Genomic DNA, 14321 nt, shown 5'->3' on the forward strand with positions numbered 1-14321 from the left:
TATTGCGTCGGGCCCAATGAAGCAGTTTTTGCAGCATCATACAGCAAGTGGCAGTGCCAGAATTTGTACCCAGATCTGTCCTAGTCTTCAAATCACATGGTTTCTGCTACACCAGCCTCACACATCAGAGTGAGTCCCTTCGCTTCTATTTATGCTGTTTATGTAGAATTATTTTATTCTTGTAAAAGGCAGAGTTATACATTCAGGTAGAGGGGGAGTTGCAATCATTGGTTCAATTCCCAAATAACAGCAATGGCACTGCACTGCCAGGAGCTTCTTTCTGGTCTCATGTGGATGCAGGAACCCAGGCACTTGGGTCACACTCTACTGCTTTCCCAGACACACTAGCTGGCAGCTGGATTGGAAGTGGAACAGTTGAAACTCGAACCAGTGTCCACTACAAGGCAGCAGCTTAATTGCAATTCTAAGGAGAGAATTTAAAATATATATATATATATATATATATATATATATATATATATATATATATATAAAATAAGGGAAATATAAGACTTGACAATTCAGAATTTAAATGCAGATATGCTTTGAGATATCAAAAATAAAACTCTACCATCCTTTTGACACATGATGGAGACAGAAATTAATCATCAGTTTCTAAAAACATCATGAAAGTGTTGTTGATCGTCCGTAATTTTAAGTTTGCTTTGTTGGAGTTAAATTTCTTATTTGTTTATTTATTTGACAGAGAAACGGGAGCAAAAGAGACAGAGATAGTCTTCCATTTACTGGTCTACTCCTCAAAGAGATTCAAAAGTGGGGCTGGTGTAGGCCCAAAGCAGGAACAGGTAGATAACTATTATTCAAGTAGGTAGCAGGGTCTCAAATAGTTGAGGATCCTCTGCTGCCTTCCCAGACACGTTGTCAGGGAGCTGTTGGGTAAGCGTAGCAGCCAGGATATATATGATATAGCCATCAGCACAGCGTAACCTGCTATGCCATGCCAGCTCCTAAAGTCAAAATTTTTAGTTGAGAAGCTCAACACCATGTCTTCATTCTACTTCTTTGTTCTTCGGACCCACTAGTCATTCAGTGTTGGAGTATTGCACCCACGTTGCGCTTACACTGAAGTTGCCTGGTAGTGGTGGCAGAGAGTTTAACTGAAATGTGGTATTACCTAGCTGCCTTTTTAGTTGGCTCTCTCTTTTCATTAAGTGTTTTAGTCAGTGAAATCTGAGAAAAGACTTTTTTTTTTGGTTGGCCTTCTGGGAAAGTTTGTGGAAGGGGGTAATTCTTGCCTTTCCAGGAAAATGGATAGGATAGCTATAATCTCAATGGCTGATCTCTCAACATCTTTGTTGTCTGAATGGGCAGAAAGCAGCATCCGTCTTTGCAAATGATTTTAGAAAAATTCCTTCTCTGGGTAAATGCAGTCCTTTAGAGTATCCAGCCCCCACTCATTTGATCAGATGTCTTTGCAGTAAACAAACTGTAGCACCATATGGGGTGACTCTCATAGCCATATTGGACTACTAAGCAGGAAAAGAAGCCATGGTCTAAAGATAGTAAAGCCAGAGAGAGAGAGAGAGAGAGAGAGCGAGAGCGAGGAGTTGGGTCCCTGCCGACCAGTGATGTGTCACATTAGCCCTTAACTGGTTACTTTCAGATGTCTTTCATGTGAGAGAAAAATAAAATTTAAGTTACTGTCATTCTGGATTTCTTTTAGCAGCAGCTGATTGTTAACAAATGAAACTACATAGTGTGTTTTGAGAAGCATTATTGTTACCAAATAAGTCAAGGTTCCTTGAGAGTTATGTGCTGTGCTGTGCTGTGCTGTTGCTCTCAGCCTTGAAAGAATGTGTCCCCAGAGGTCCACAGTGGACAATCCACAGTGAACTGTCCCATAGAGGCTCGTTCTGTATATTACACGGGGACACCTGACTAAGAGGTGAAGGGTCTGTCCTTTGACAGACTGTCTTTGGCAACTTTCTTTTTCTCTCTCTTTTTAATTTTGTAATTGGTATTATTTTTTTTTCATGATACAGTTTTATAGACATAGGAATTCCTCCTTTTCCCTCCATAAATTCATCTCCACAAAAGGAATACCTCTTCTTAAAAACTTCAGTTCAATCAATAATACTGCCATAATGCACCTTAGGTTAGTGACTTTCAAACTTACTGTAGCAGCAGTTAGCTTGCTCTGTAAGAATTCTGAGTCGTGCAGAAACACAAGGTATCATTCCAGGTATTTTTGGTTTGGAAGCCTAAGCCAAGTTAAATGAGATGGAAAAGATCTTTATTTCCTCGTTATTTTAATCGCCCTTAGTGCAGCAAAGGTGACTCTGGAGTCAATAATGGAGTGCCAGAGCCTGCTTCAGAAAGTGATGCTTCATCTAAACCTTGAACAATGACTTCAAGAGGACGAAATGGGAAAGAGCTATGGTAAGCAAATCAGATGTGCAAACATAGCCAAGAGAGCATCTCCTGTTTCAGAAATGATAACGAGCTCATTGAAGGCAGGGTTGACAAAGGCTGCAAGACAAGTGGCTGCTGTGGTGGTAGAAGGGAAGTTCTTAAGGGACTTTTGAGGCTATTTCAAATGAGTTGTGGCCCAATGAAATTAAAAAGTAAGTTTATGTTGGTGTAGCAAAAATTTGAAACCCATGCTTTCTTTAGAATACTGATTTCCATGAACTTTAAAAAAAATGTATTCTTTATAATGTGCAAAAAAATGTATATATTTATTTGAAAGATAGAGTTAGAGAGATAAGGGAGAGATCAAGATTTTCCATCAGTTGGATCACTCCCAAATGACCACAATATCAGGGGCTGGGCTTTTCCACAGTCAAAAGCCAGGAGCTCCGTCCGAGTCTGTTTGTGGGTGACAGGGGCCCAAGTCCTCAGGCCACCCCCTATGCTTCCCTGGTGTGTATTGGCAAGAAGCTGGATCAGAGGTAGAACAACCAGGACCTGAACTGGTACCCACGTGGATGCTGGCATTGTAGGTGACAGCTCAACTTGTTGTGCCACAACACTGGTCCCTCCATGAGCTTTAAATTTTTTTTTAAGATTTATTTATTTATGTGTGATGCAGAATTACAAAGAGAGGGAGAGACAGAAAGAGAGAGAGAGAAAGCTTTTCCATTCAATGGTTAACTCCCCAAATGGCCACAGTGACTGAGGCTGGGCTAGGTTGGAACCAGGAACTTCTTCCAGGTTTCCCACATGAGTGCTGGGGTGCCCAAGCACTTGGGCCATTCTCTGCTATTTTCCAAGGCCATTAGCAGGGATTAGAAGTAGATCAGTTGCATGGGATGCCTGGACTACAGACTGCAGCTTTACTCATTATGCCACAGCACTCACCTCCCCACCTCTGCTCATGAGCTTTTAAAAGACTCCTCATACACATGCATTTCAGAATATTTTTTGTGCCAAAAATAAACTTTCATTGCTTTTGCTTAAAACATTTTGATGTACCTTTGATACTTCTGAAAGTAGGGTTTATTCTTTAAATTATAAGAAGTCATTTAAGGGCCACAGTAATACTAACAAGATATGTTTTAGAAGATGTTGGGTTTATACTTGGTTGGGATACATGAACAGATAAAAGGCAAAAGTTCAGATGAGAGGTGATAGGTAGACCTCTGACAGGAGTGTGTATTTGGAGCTTTTATTTGTTAAGATGCTGTTTGGGAAGCTGACATTCCTTGACAGAGTCTAAGTCCTGGCTTTGCGTTGCAGTCTATCTTCCTAGGAGATAGAGGTGGTAGTTCAAGTCCACCTTGCCACCTGTGTAGAAGACAGAATTCTGGCATCCTGGTTTCAGACTGGCTCAGCTCTGAATGTCACGGGCATTTGGAGAGGGAATCAGTGGTCTGAAGATTTGTCTGTTTCTCTGATTTTCAAATAAAAACAAAAGCAAGCATATTAAAATATTGTTTTAAAAGACACTGGCAGTGCATTGGGAAGGGATTAGTAGAATATAAATTTGTGTGCATATAAAGATATGTGGTAGAATTTATAGCACTCAGTGAGGGAAGGAGAGAAAAGTTGAGGATTGGGACTGGCATTGTGATGTAAGATGTAAGGCAGCATCAGCATCCCCTATGGGCTACAGCCTGAATCCTGGCTGGCCCACTCCCAATCCAGCTCCCTGATAATGGCTTGGGAAGGCAGTAGAGGATGACCCAGCTCCTTGAGCCCCTGCACCCACATGAAAGATTGGAATGAAGTTTTTGGCTCCTAGCTTCTGCCTGGCAGTTGCAACCATTTGGAGAGTAAACCAGCAAATGGAAAATCTCTCTGTTATTATTTCAAGTAAATAAATAAAACAAAAAAAGTTCGGGATGACTTCCAGGATTCTGTATTGGAGAACTATTCAAAAGTCTGATTACATGATCTTCAGCATGATAGCAACATTTTCAAGAAGATACAACCATGCAAGGCCAGGAATAGACAATGAGTGGAAAGACAATGAGTTCATGTTAGTCTTGACATTTGTGTAGATGGTCCAGGTATAAATATCCAGAAGAAAGTTAACTATATGTATCTGACTGAGGTGAGAACTCGGGAGATGTAGACTCAGGATTCCAAAGTATATACAGCATAGTTAAAACTCTGGATGTGATATCTAAGACCCAGAGAGTGTGCCTGGGTGTAAATAGAAAACTTTTCAGTGACTCAAAGAGGAAAAAGCGTTCATTATGGCCTGTAAGCCACCAAATGTCTTCCCACTGTGACCCAGTGTCTGGAATCGCTGCTGTGATTTTTCTTTTAGGTTAAGGTCATATTTCTAAACAATTGTTTGTAAAATAAAAAAAAGTCTTTTAACAGCTTAACTATGTGTCTAGAGACCAAATCCTGGTACTGACTCCCCCTGGGTGATGTTTAGTAAGTCATTTGCCTAAAGTTCCTTATGTGAAAAATGAGGAAGCAGGACCAGCTGACCATCAATATTTGGTAGGCTCTGATCCAATTAACAATGACTTAGTAAAGGCTGTTCAGTGATTTAAAAAAATAATATGTATTTTCTTTCTCTTTCTCTGAAATAAGTAGAGGAAGAGAGGGTGAGATCCATCTTCCATTGACTGGCTTGATGGCCTGCAATAGCCAGGGTAGGGCCAGCCAGGCCAAAATCAGGAGCTGGGGACTTAATCCAGGCCTCCCATGTGGGTGATGAGGACTCAACTATTGAACCATCACCTGCTGTCTCCCAGGGTGTGCATTCATAGAAAATTAGGATTGGAAGTGGAGACAGGACTCAAACCAGTCTGATATGGGATATGGAAGTCCTAAGTAGGGTCTTCACCACTGTGCCAAACAGCTATGCCAAGTGTTAGATGTGTTAAGCAGAGGTTGGTTTTCTTGGCAAGGACTCTCATACACAAGTATAGGATATACAGATAGTATACAATGTTCTAGTTGTAGAGGTCTAACTCAGATTAGATGAAAATTAATGACCAACATTTACTAATTTTAGTTGTATTATGTGAAAGGGGGAACCTGGGACCTTGGGGATCACTGGAATATGAGACCCCATGAACTGCTTCTTTACTCTACTTCTCTTCCTGTGGTGACGTCATTCTAGACATGGCGATTTGTGGTACTAACCACTCTGCCTTCCTTCTTGAGGCTTTTGCTATAATTGAATAGTCCTTCTTCTCTTTAATTCTATCTGAAAACATTCTGGGGGATTTTGCTTGCTTAAGTTTCATTTATCCATCCCTGTAGCCAAGAGGTTGGGGGAATTCTCTTAAACCATTAGCATCACCTCTGTGGTTTTTGTTTTCAAGTTTATTTATTTATTAGTTTAATTCAGGATCAGAGTTGCAGAGGGAGATGGAGAGACACAAAGAAATCTTCCATCCACTAGTTTGCTTACCAGACAGCCACAACAGCAACCCAGGACAAATTAAAGTCCGGACCCAGGAACTTCCTCCAGGTCTCCCCCATGAGCGGCAGAGACCTGAGCATTTGGGTTATCTGCTGCTGCTTCTCTCAGGCCATTAGCAGGACTCTGGATTTGAAGAGGTGCAGGCAGGGATTTTACTTGTTCTGTCACAACTCTAGCCCCTAGAAGTACTTGCTTATAGCACAAGTAGGAACAGTTCACTCTAAGACAAAGAGCACCATCTGAAGAAAAATAAAATTGGGCAAATATGTGGTTAATATGTGAGACAAAAAACAAACAAACAAACAAACACACAGAGGCCTTCTAGTTGAAATCCCATTTTCCCGGTTCCTTCTGTATACTCCAATGTGGATTCTGAAGCATATTGTAAAAACAAACAAACAAACAAACAAACAAAAATGTACACACAAGGAGGGCCTGGTGCAGTAGCCTAGTGGCTAGAATCCTCTCCATGCACCCAGGATCCCATATAGGTGCCGGTTCTAATTCTGGAGGTCCCACTTTCCATCCAGCTCCCTGCTTGTGGCCTACGAAAGCAGCTGAGAATGACCCAAAGACTAGGGACCCTGCACCCGTGTGGGAGACCCAGAAAAGGTTCCTGGTTCCTGGCTTCAGATTGGCTCAGCTCCAGTCGTTGTGATCACTTGGGGAGTGAATCAATGGATGGAAGATATTCCTTTCTGTCTTTCCTCCTCTCTGTATATCTGATTTTCCAATAAAAAAATGACTAAATCTTAAAAAACATGAGAGAGAAATGAATAAAAAGGGGAAGATAGAAAGAAGTATAGTTCAAGAAGTTGTGGGCTATGTCATAGAAATATAATTTGGAAGCCCTGTCAGGTGGTCTGGGAGGTAAACATCCAATGCTATCTTGCTTGATACTTATTTATAAGTTCATTTTACTAATGAATGTGAAGTAAACATGCATACTTATTTTACTAACATGCTTTACTGAATATTGAAATACTCTGAAAAAGTTACATATTGGGAGTGGGTGCTCAGTGATAGCAGTTCAGGGACCTGCGTTCCACAATGAGTACCTAGGTTTGATTTTCACTTTAGACTTGGATTCGTCTTCTTGTTCTTTTTTTTTTTTCTTCCTAAAGCCTTTATTTTTAGACGTGATGGAAGTATATTACAGGTATACATGGAAAAGACAGGGATGATCATAGGTGTATGAAGACAATGTAATCAGGAAAGTCTAATGGCTCTCAGCTCCTGTTGAAGTTCAAGTTCAATGAGTATGGCAAGTTGTAATGTCAAAAGGAGTGGGAAAATTAGTATTTTCCTTCCTCCTCACCTTCTCCTTCAACAGAAATGACACCTACTTCTTCATAATCTTTCTCCAGGGCAGCCAAGTCTTCATGAACCTAGAAAAACTCTCCCTCCTCTGTGCCCTCACCCACATATTAGTGAACAAAGGCATGCTTGGAATACATCAGGTCAAACTTGCGGTCCAGGTGAAACAGGCCTTGGCACTGGCTATGGTATTGCTCAGCATGCACATAGCTCACTGTACCTTGGCCAAATCTCCACTGGGTACCAGAGTGGGAGGCTGGTAATTAATGCCAACCGTAAAACCATCAGAACACCACTCCAGAAACCAGATGCTGTGTTTGGTCTAGATGGTGGCAATGGCAGCATTGACATCTTTGGGAACCATGTCACCATGGCATAGCAGGCAGCAAGCCAGGTATTTACCATGGTGAGGCTCACATTTCATCATGCGGTTGCCTGGCTCAAAGTAAGGATTGGTGATCTCTGCTACAGAAAGCTGCTCATGGTAGGTAGGTGCTCTCAGCAGAGATGACAGGTCCATAGGTGACCAGAAGGAAGTGGATGCGGGGACAGGACATCAGGTTGGTCTTGGATTCTGTCCAGTCAACATTCAGAGCTCTGTCAAACCAGAGGGAGATTGTGAGAGAGGACACAATCTGGCTGATGAGGTGGTCCAGTTTAGCACAGGTGGGGCACTTAATACTGAAGTTGCTACATCAGATGTCACAGTTGGCCTCATCATCTAACATGAAGGCACAGTCAGAGTGTTCCCGGGTGGTGTGAGTGGTGATGAAGGAGTTGCAGGGTTCCACCACAGCTGTGGAGATCTGGGGGTCAGGTAGATGGGAAACTTCAGCTTGGACTTCTATCCTAATCCACAGAGAGGTGTTCCGTCAGCAGGGAGGTGAACCCAGAACAGTCCCCATCAAAGCTGTGGAAAACCAGGAAGCTCTGCAGGCCTGTGCGCTGCTCAGCCAGCTTGTGGATCCAGTCCAGAATGAGGTTGATGATCTCCTTGCAGATTGTGTGGTCCCTGAGGATGTAATTATTGGTGGCATCTTTCTTGCCTTTGATGAGCTGTGTTTGGGGTGGAAGAGCTGGTGTAGGTGCCAGTGCAAACTTCATTAACGACAGTGGCCTCCAGTTCTACAAACATGGTCCTGGACACATGTTTGCCAGCATCGGTCTCAGTGAAGAACGAGTTGAAGAAGTCGTCTCCTCCCACGGTGCTCTTGTTGCTTGGTATCTGGCCATCAGGTTGGATGCTGTGTTCCAGGCAGAAGTCCTCCCAGGAGTCATTGCAGATCTAGACACCAGCCTAGCCAACTTGGATGGAGATGCATTCACAAATCGTGGCTGAGGAGGTTAGGAGGCAAAGGCGACAGGAACAGAGGTGGGTCTGGGTGCCATTCCCGACAAGTGGAGGCAAATAACACACTGTGACTTTAGCTTTTTGTAAATGAAGACCCTGGGAGGCAAAGGTGACAACTCAAATAACTGGGTTCCTGCCACTCCATGCAAGAACTGCAGTTATGTTCCCAGCTCCCAACAGTTGAAGGCATTTAGGTAATAAATCAGTTATGGCAGGACGCTATCTATGTCTCTAAAATAAATTAAACAAATTTTAGAGGTCATATAGTTATTAGTATAAAGCCATGTACTGAACTCAACAAAATAAAATTTAACTCTTCATCAGTGATAATGACTTTCTTACATTAAAAATCTAAAAAAAAAAGTGTTGCTCAACAGAATTCAGAAGAGTGAATCTTATGTGATCAGCTAACTGTGCTATCACCAAAACCAGGGAAAGCTAGGAAGTTTTGTTTAAATCAAATATTCCTTGTTAACACAGGTGATCTCTAGGACTTAAAAAAATAATTTATTTTTATTTGAAAGTCATAATTACAGAGAAAAGGAGAGACAGAGAGAGAGAGAGAGACAGATCTTTCATCTGTTGGCTCACTCACTCCTCAAATGGCTGCCATAGCAGGAGCTGGGACAAGCTGAAGCGAGGAGCCAGGAGCCAGGAGCCTCATCCAGTTCTTCCAATATGGATACAGGGTTCCCAAGGAGTTGAGCCATCTTTTGCTGCTTTCCCAGGTCATAAAGGAAGGAGCTGGATCGGAAGTGGAGTAGGGGGGCTTGAACCAGTGCCCATATGGGATGCCAGTGCCACAGGCAGAAGCCCAGCTCCCTATGTCAGGGTGCTGGTCCCAATCTCTAGGCTATTTTACAACTTTTTTTTTTTTTTAATGAGAAAGGATGAATTAATGCTGTGATACTACAGATCAGATGTAAGTCCTGCCTATGCGCCTACACATTATTACTATTAAACCAGTTTTATCAGAGTGTAAGTAAGCCAGAAGCTTTGCCAACACAAGTCACTTTTTAAAAGATTTTCTTTTTTTAAAATTTCATTTTGATTGGCACATAGCAATTCTACATATTTATGAGGTACAACATATGTACACATTGTACAATGATTATTCCATGGCAATTAGCATATCCATCACCTTACATTACACTAGACTTTGAGGAAATGTAAATCAAAACCAAACAGATACCACCTAATTCCAGCCAGGGTGGCTATTATCAGAAAGACTGAAGATAACAAGTATTGAGGAGAGGGTAGAGAAAAGGGAACTTTTAAACACTACAGATTTATAAGGTGGATTATCACAGCTGTTATGGAAAACAGCATGGAGGTGCCTCAAAAAACAAAAAAATAAATAATGGGTCATAAATATCATATGACCCAGACATCTCACTCCTGGGTATGTATCGAGAAGAACTGAAATTAGCACATGGCGAAACAGCTGCATTCCCATTTATTGCAGCATTACTCACAAAAGCCAAAATAAAGAGAAATTTTCTTTCAGTGTTTTTCTTTTTCTGATCTTAACAACAAAACTTGTTTTCAAACTTGAAAAATTTCTGGAATTAATATCTTAAAAGTAGGTTACAATTGTTACAAACTTTGATTTACAGTACATCTATTACTTAAAAATAGTTAGGGGCCTGTTATGTGATACAGCGGGTTAACCTACACAGTTAACTATTTGAACTTTCCATGTAATGGCTGATTTGAGTCCTAGCTGCTGCACTTCATATCCAATTTCTGCTAATATACCTGGGAAAACAGCAGAAGATGACCCAAGTGCTTGGGGGGGCCCTGTCACTTCTGTGGGAAGCCTGGCCAGAATACCAGGTCCCAGGCTTCGGTCTGGCCCAGCCCTGGTTCTTATGGCCATTTGGGGAGTGAAGCAGCAGATGGAAGACTTTTTTCCAACTCCACCTTTCAGATAATAAGCCTTAAAAAAAAGTGGATAAAGTACCATTCTTTCGTTGTTGTTTTGGAATGCCTTTTGAATTGAAATCTTGTTAAGATCTAATTTCTTGGCATTTATACAGTGCCAACTAACTGAAAACTATTGTTTCTTCCACGTTAGTCTAACTGCCACAGGCAAAAACAATCATCAGCTTTGAATGGTAGTCATATGAGTAAGGTTATAAAAGTATTGCTTTCCGTTTTTCCCATTTGAGATGATAGAAACAGAACATCTCTGACAGCAAAGATACTTAAATTCAAAACGCATTCAGTTGACCTTTGTCAACTGCCATTGTCTCTAATGTTGAGTGGCACAACTACCTTTCCCCCCTAATGGATTACAATGCATTTAGTGTTAAAAATTTAGAGGTGGGTGGTGCTTGCGCTAGCAATTAAGTGATAGGCTAAGATGCTTGAGTTCCACCTTGGGGTTCCTGGGTTCCATACACAGCTCTGGATTCCAGCTGTTACTGCAGCTGCTGGAAAGCAACAGCCATGGCTCACCATTGAAAACTGCCTGCCCTCCACACCCCTACACCTGTGTGGGATACTGGACTGGGTGCCAGGCTAGGCCCAGCCCCAGCTCTGGAGGGCTTCTGTGGTAGGAACAAGCACATGGGCGCTGTTTCAATCCTAAAACAAGCACACACACACACCACAGCAAGATAAAATTCAGAGGCCAACAAGGAGCATCACATCAATGTCAAGCTAAGCAATGTTTATGATTGCTTCTCTATCATCATTCACAGGGAACTTCCTCCTTTTCCCCAACTCCTTGCTACTGTGAGGCTGCCCATGAATGTAGGTGGATAGAAGATGACTCAAGTAAAAATGCCAGGGTTAGCTGTCAGCCTATCCTCAATGTTGTTGTGATGAATTCTGCATCACCTTGCATCGTATCCTTGCTGCTTTGTTCCCTGGAAATTTCCTGTTTATGTGTCAGCCTCTTCTGAGAGTGAACTACCTAAGCGCAGGGGTTGTTTGCTTGATTGTGTGCCTGTTGCCAATGCTAACTGCAGCACCTGCAACAGTGCTCACTGTACATAAGCGAAAAGCGAGAAATCAATCTCTCCACAGCTACCGAATGAAACTTAAAAACCAGCATATCCCCCTTGAATCCTATTTTCTTGAGTCTTTATTTCCTTCTTTCCTTTGATGTTTGATGGTCTTTGTCCTCGGGGAAGTTAAGACACCTTCCAGACAGGTTCGCTCTTCTGGGCTCCTTAAGTCATTTGTTTGGTTTTACTGCTTATAAAGTCAAAAACAATTCATTGCATGTCAGCCTAGGTTGCAAAGCATTGGGAATGAGTGAGACAATCAGGCCTCCCTTGACTTCTTGCAGAAAGTGGCGGGGTGTGTGTGTGTGTGTGGGTGTATGAAAACGTGAACTTAACAGGAAGAAAACAAAGTAGCTTGTGTCTTCCTCTTACACTTCCTGCTGGCGAGATCAAAGTGGCGCCACTGGTGCTGGTCCGCGGCACTGGTGGGCTGTTTTAATAGCTGTCCAGTTCTGCCTTAAAAGAGGATTTGCACTTTTTTTTTTTGCCGTCCCTTTCACCCCCAAGAGATAAGGCGTTTTAGGGTCAGTATTAAGGCCGGTGATGCAGCCCAACCGACACGACGTGCTTGTGTGCCAAGCACCTCTCCCGTGGTGGGCAAAAAAACGCAGTGAAGCGTGCTAATACACCCTGGACCAAAATAAAGAACCCGGAGGAGGGGATTGCAATCGTGCAAAACCGCCACAGTGCTGGCTCCTGGCGCCTGTGTAATTTGCATTTTGGACTTTTCGGGGTTCAAAATTGGAGCTGGCCCAGCAGAAAAAAAAATAAATAAAAATAGGGCTCAGAAACGGAAAATATCCAGGCCACACGTTCCTATGAACATGGATACTGCTAGTTTTCACTCGGATGTTTTCACTCTGCAGCTGCCACGAATAAACGGCCCGAGAAACGTAATTCTATCGCGAGAAGGGGGAATGAGAAACGAGGACGGAGCTGTCTGAAAGCGTCACGCAGTCTTTTATTTACCTTTCACGGCACAAACTTACACACGTTCAGGACAAAACACCCCGAAGTTCTCAGGAAACCTTGCCTGCGGTCGCCTCACCTCGGCGGGCGTCCTGTCAGCTCCCGACCCGTGCTGGGTTCGGCTCTCAGGTGGCCCAGGGCGAGCCCACAGCGCGGCCGGAAACACCCGCGAGGCGGCTCCTTCGGTCTCTCCCCTCAGCACTCGGCGAACGCGGCTCGAACACCCAGTCTGCCCGCTCAGCCTCGCTCCTCGCCGAGGCGGACGAGCCCCAGTCAGAAAGCAGCAAAGCGTGACAGCCGCGCGCAGGCAGAGCCACCCCGGCGCCGCGCGCGCCCGCGCCTCTCGGCCAGGCGGCGGCGCGCGGCGGGAAGCTCCGCCCCCTTCCCCTCACCCCACCCCTCGGCGTCGGGGAGTGACTGACTCCCGCCAGCCCCTCCACGTCAATCAACCCTCCTCCTTCTCGCACTCTCTGCACCTTGTTATTAATCTCAATCCCCGATATTGCCCGGACGCCTCTCCCCCGGCTCTCGGGGGGTGTGAACGTGTGTGAGCGCGCGAGGGCGAAGGCACCTCGAGAGCTGGAGTCTCTGTTCCGCCTCGGCGGCCCCGGCAGCAGCAGCAGCAGGCGCGGCAGCTAACCCCCGCAGCGGCGGCAGCCCCAGCACTGGGAGGCCAAGGCCAAGGCCGGGCACGGCGAGGCTTTCGGAGGCTATAGCCGCGGCTTAGGGCGGGCTGCGAGGGGGAGGGGGGGCACAGCTTCCTCCGGCCGAGGCCTTCGCGTCAGCGGGCCGCGCGGGGCCCTCCTCAGCGCGTCCAGGGTCACCGTCCTCCAAGCCCGGCGGCGCGCGCGGCCCTGCTTCCCCTCCCTTCTCCCCGCTCCGTCTCTCCTTTTAGGCTCCCTTCAGCCAGCCAGCCAGTCAGCCAGTCAGCCAGCCGCCTCTTGCCCGTTCCTCCGGCGGCCCGGCCCGCCCGCCCTGCGTCCCCTCCGGCCGGTGCCTCTCCCCCCCGGCGGGCTGCCTGCATGTCTTTACTGCCCTCAGCCCCGCCGCCACCGCCGCCGCCGCCTCCCCCGCCGCCGCAGCCCCAGCCGCCCCGCCGCCGCCGCCGTCGCCGCCGCCCGGCCCCTGGCGCGCTGAATGCAGGTGAGGAGGGCCGGGGGGCGCGGGAGCCCCCCGAAGGCCCGGGCGCCGCGGCGGCTTCCCCTCGGGGCGGGCGGGCGGGCGTGGGTGTTTGTGTTTGCGTCTGTGGCCGCGGCTCCGGAGGGCGAAGTGTGTGTGAGGGCCCGCGCGCGCGCGCTCGCTCGCGTGTCTGTGTGTGTGTGTGGGGGGGGGGTGGTGGTTGTGTGTGTTTTCGCCAGCCTCGGGGAAATGGCTGCTGTGGTTGCTCCTTGTGGGCCGGAGGAAGAGAATGAGGTAGAGTGTTTGGTGTGTGTGTGTGCCCCTCAGAGTCGGGCCGATGGCGAGTGTTGGGAGGACGAGCGCGTCCCCGGGGAGATGGGGTGGGAGAGGGAACAAATACGCGTGTGGGTGTGCGAGTTGATGAGACTTTGGCGGGCGGGAGGGCGGCCTGAGGACCCGCGGCGAGTGGGTGTGTGTCGGGCGATCGGAGGGGGCGGCGGGGTGACCCGAGCGGGTCGGAGGCGGGCGAGGAGGGATCCGGGATGTGTGTGTGTGTGTCGGGGGGGCGTCCGCGCCCGTGGCTGGGACCCCCCGACTGGCGTGGCCCTCTCTCTCTGCCTTTGTGGCCGAGGCTCCCGAGCCTCGCAGGTGAGAGCTGCCTCGCGGGGGTGCTGGGCCGCGCAGGGCTGAGCGAGTGCGG

General features: G+C 46.1%; 1 protein-coding gene and 1 pseudogene across 3 annotated transcripts in view; one reads left to right on the forward strand and one right to left on the reverse strand.

Annotated features, from left to right (window-relative positions):
- Positions 1–7146: 7146 nt before the first annotated feature.
- LOC101529402 (tubulin alpha-1B chain-like) lies at positions 7147–13526 on the reverse strand (annotated as a pseudogene).
- CNOT6L (CCR4-NOT transcription complex subunit 6 like) overlaps positions 13409–14321 on the forward strand; it is a 99620-nt gene continuing 98707 nt past the window's right edge. Inside the window, exon 1 of one of the 3 annotated variants that reach the window (XM_058667181.1) lies at positions 13409–13645. Coding sequence is in view for 2 of the 3 variants with exons in the window: in XM_004596160.4 (XP_004596217.1) it covers positions 13911–13915 (5 nt within the window). In the remaining variant the exon portion in view is untranslated. Of the gene's footprint in view, positions 13646–13837; positions 13916–13977; positions 14002–14321 lie in introns of those variants that run through there. The other 2 variants (XM_004596160.4, XM_058667178.1) reach the window with 2 other exon arrangements.

This window comes from Ochotona princeps, chromosome 7, assembly GCF_030435755.1.
Source record: "Ochotona princeps isolate mOchPri1 chromosome 7, mOchPri1.hap1, whole genome shotgun sequence".
In the NCBI taxonomy this organism is placed as follows: Eukaryota; Metazoa; Chordata; class Mammalia; order Lagomorpha; family Ochotonidae; genus Ochotona; species Ochotona princeps.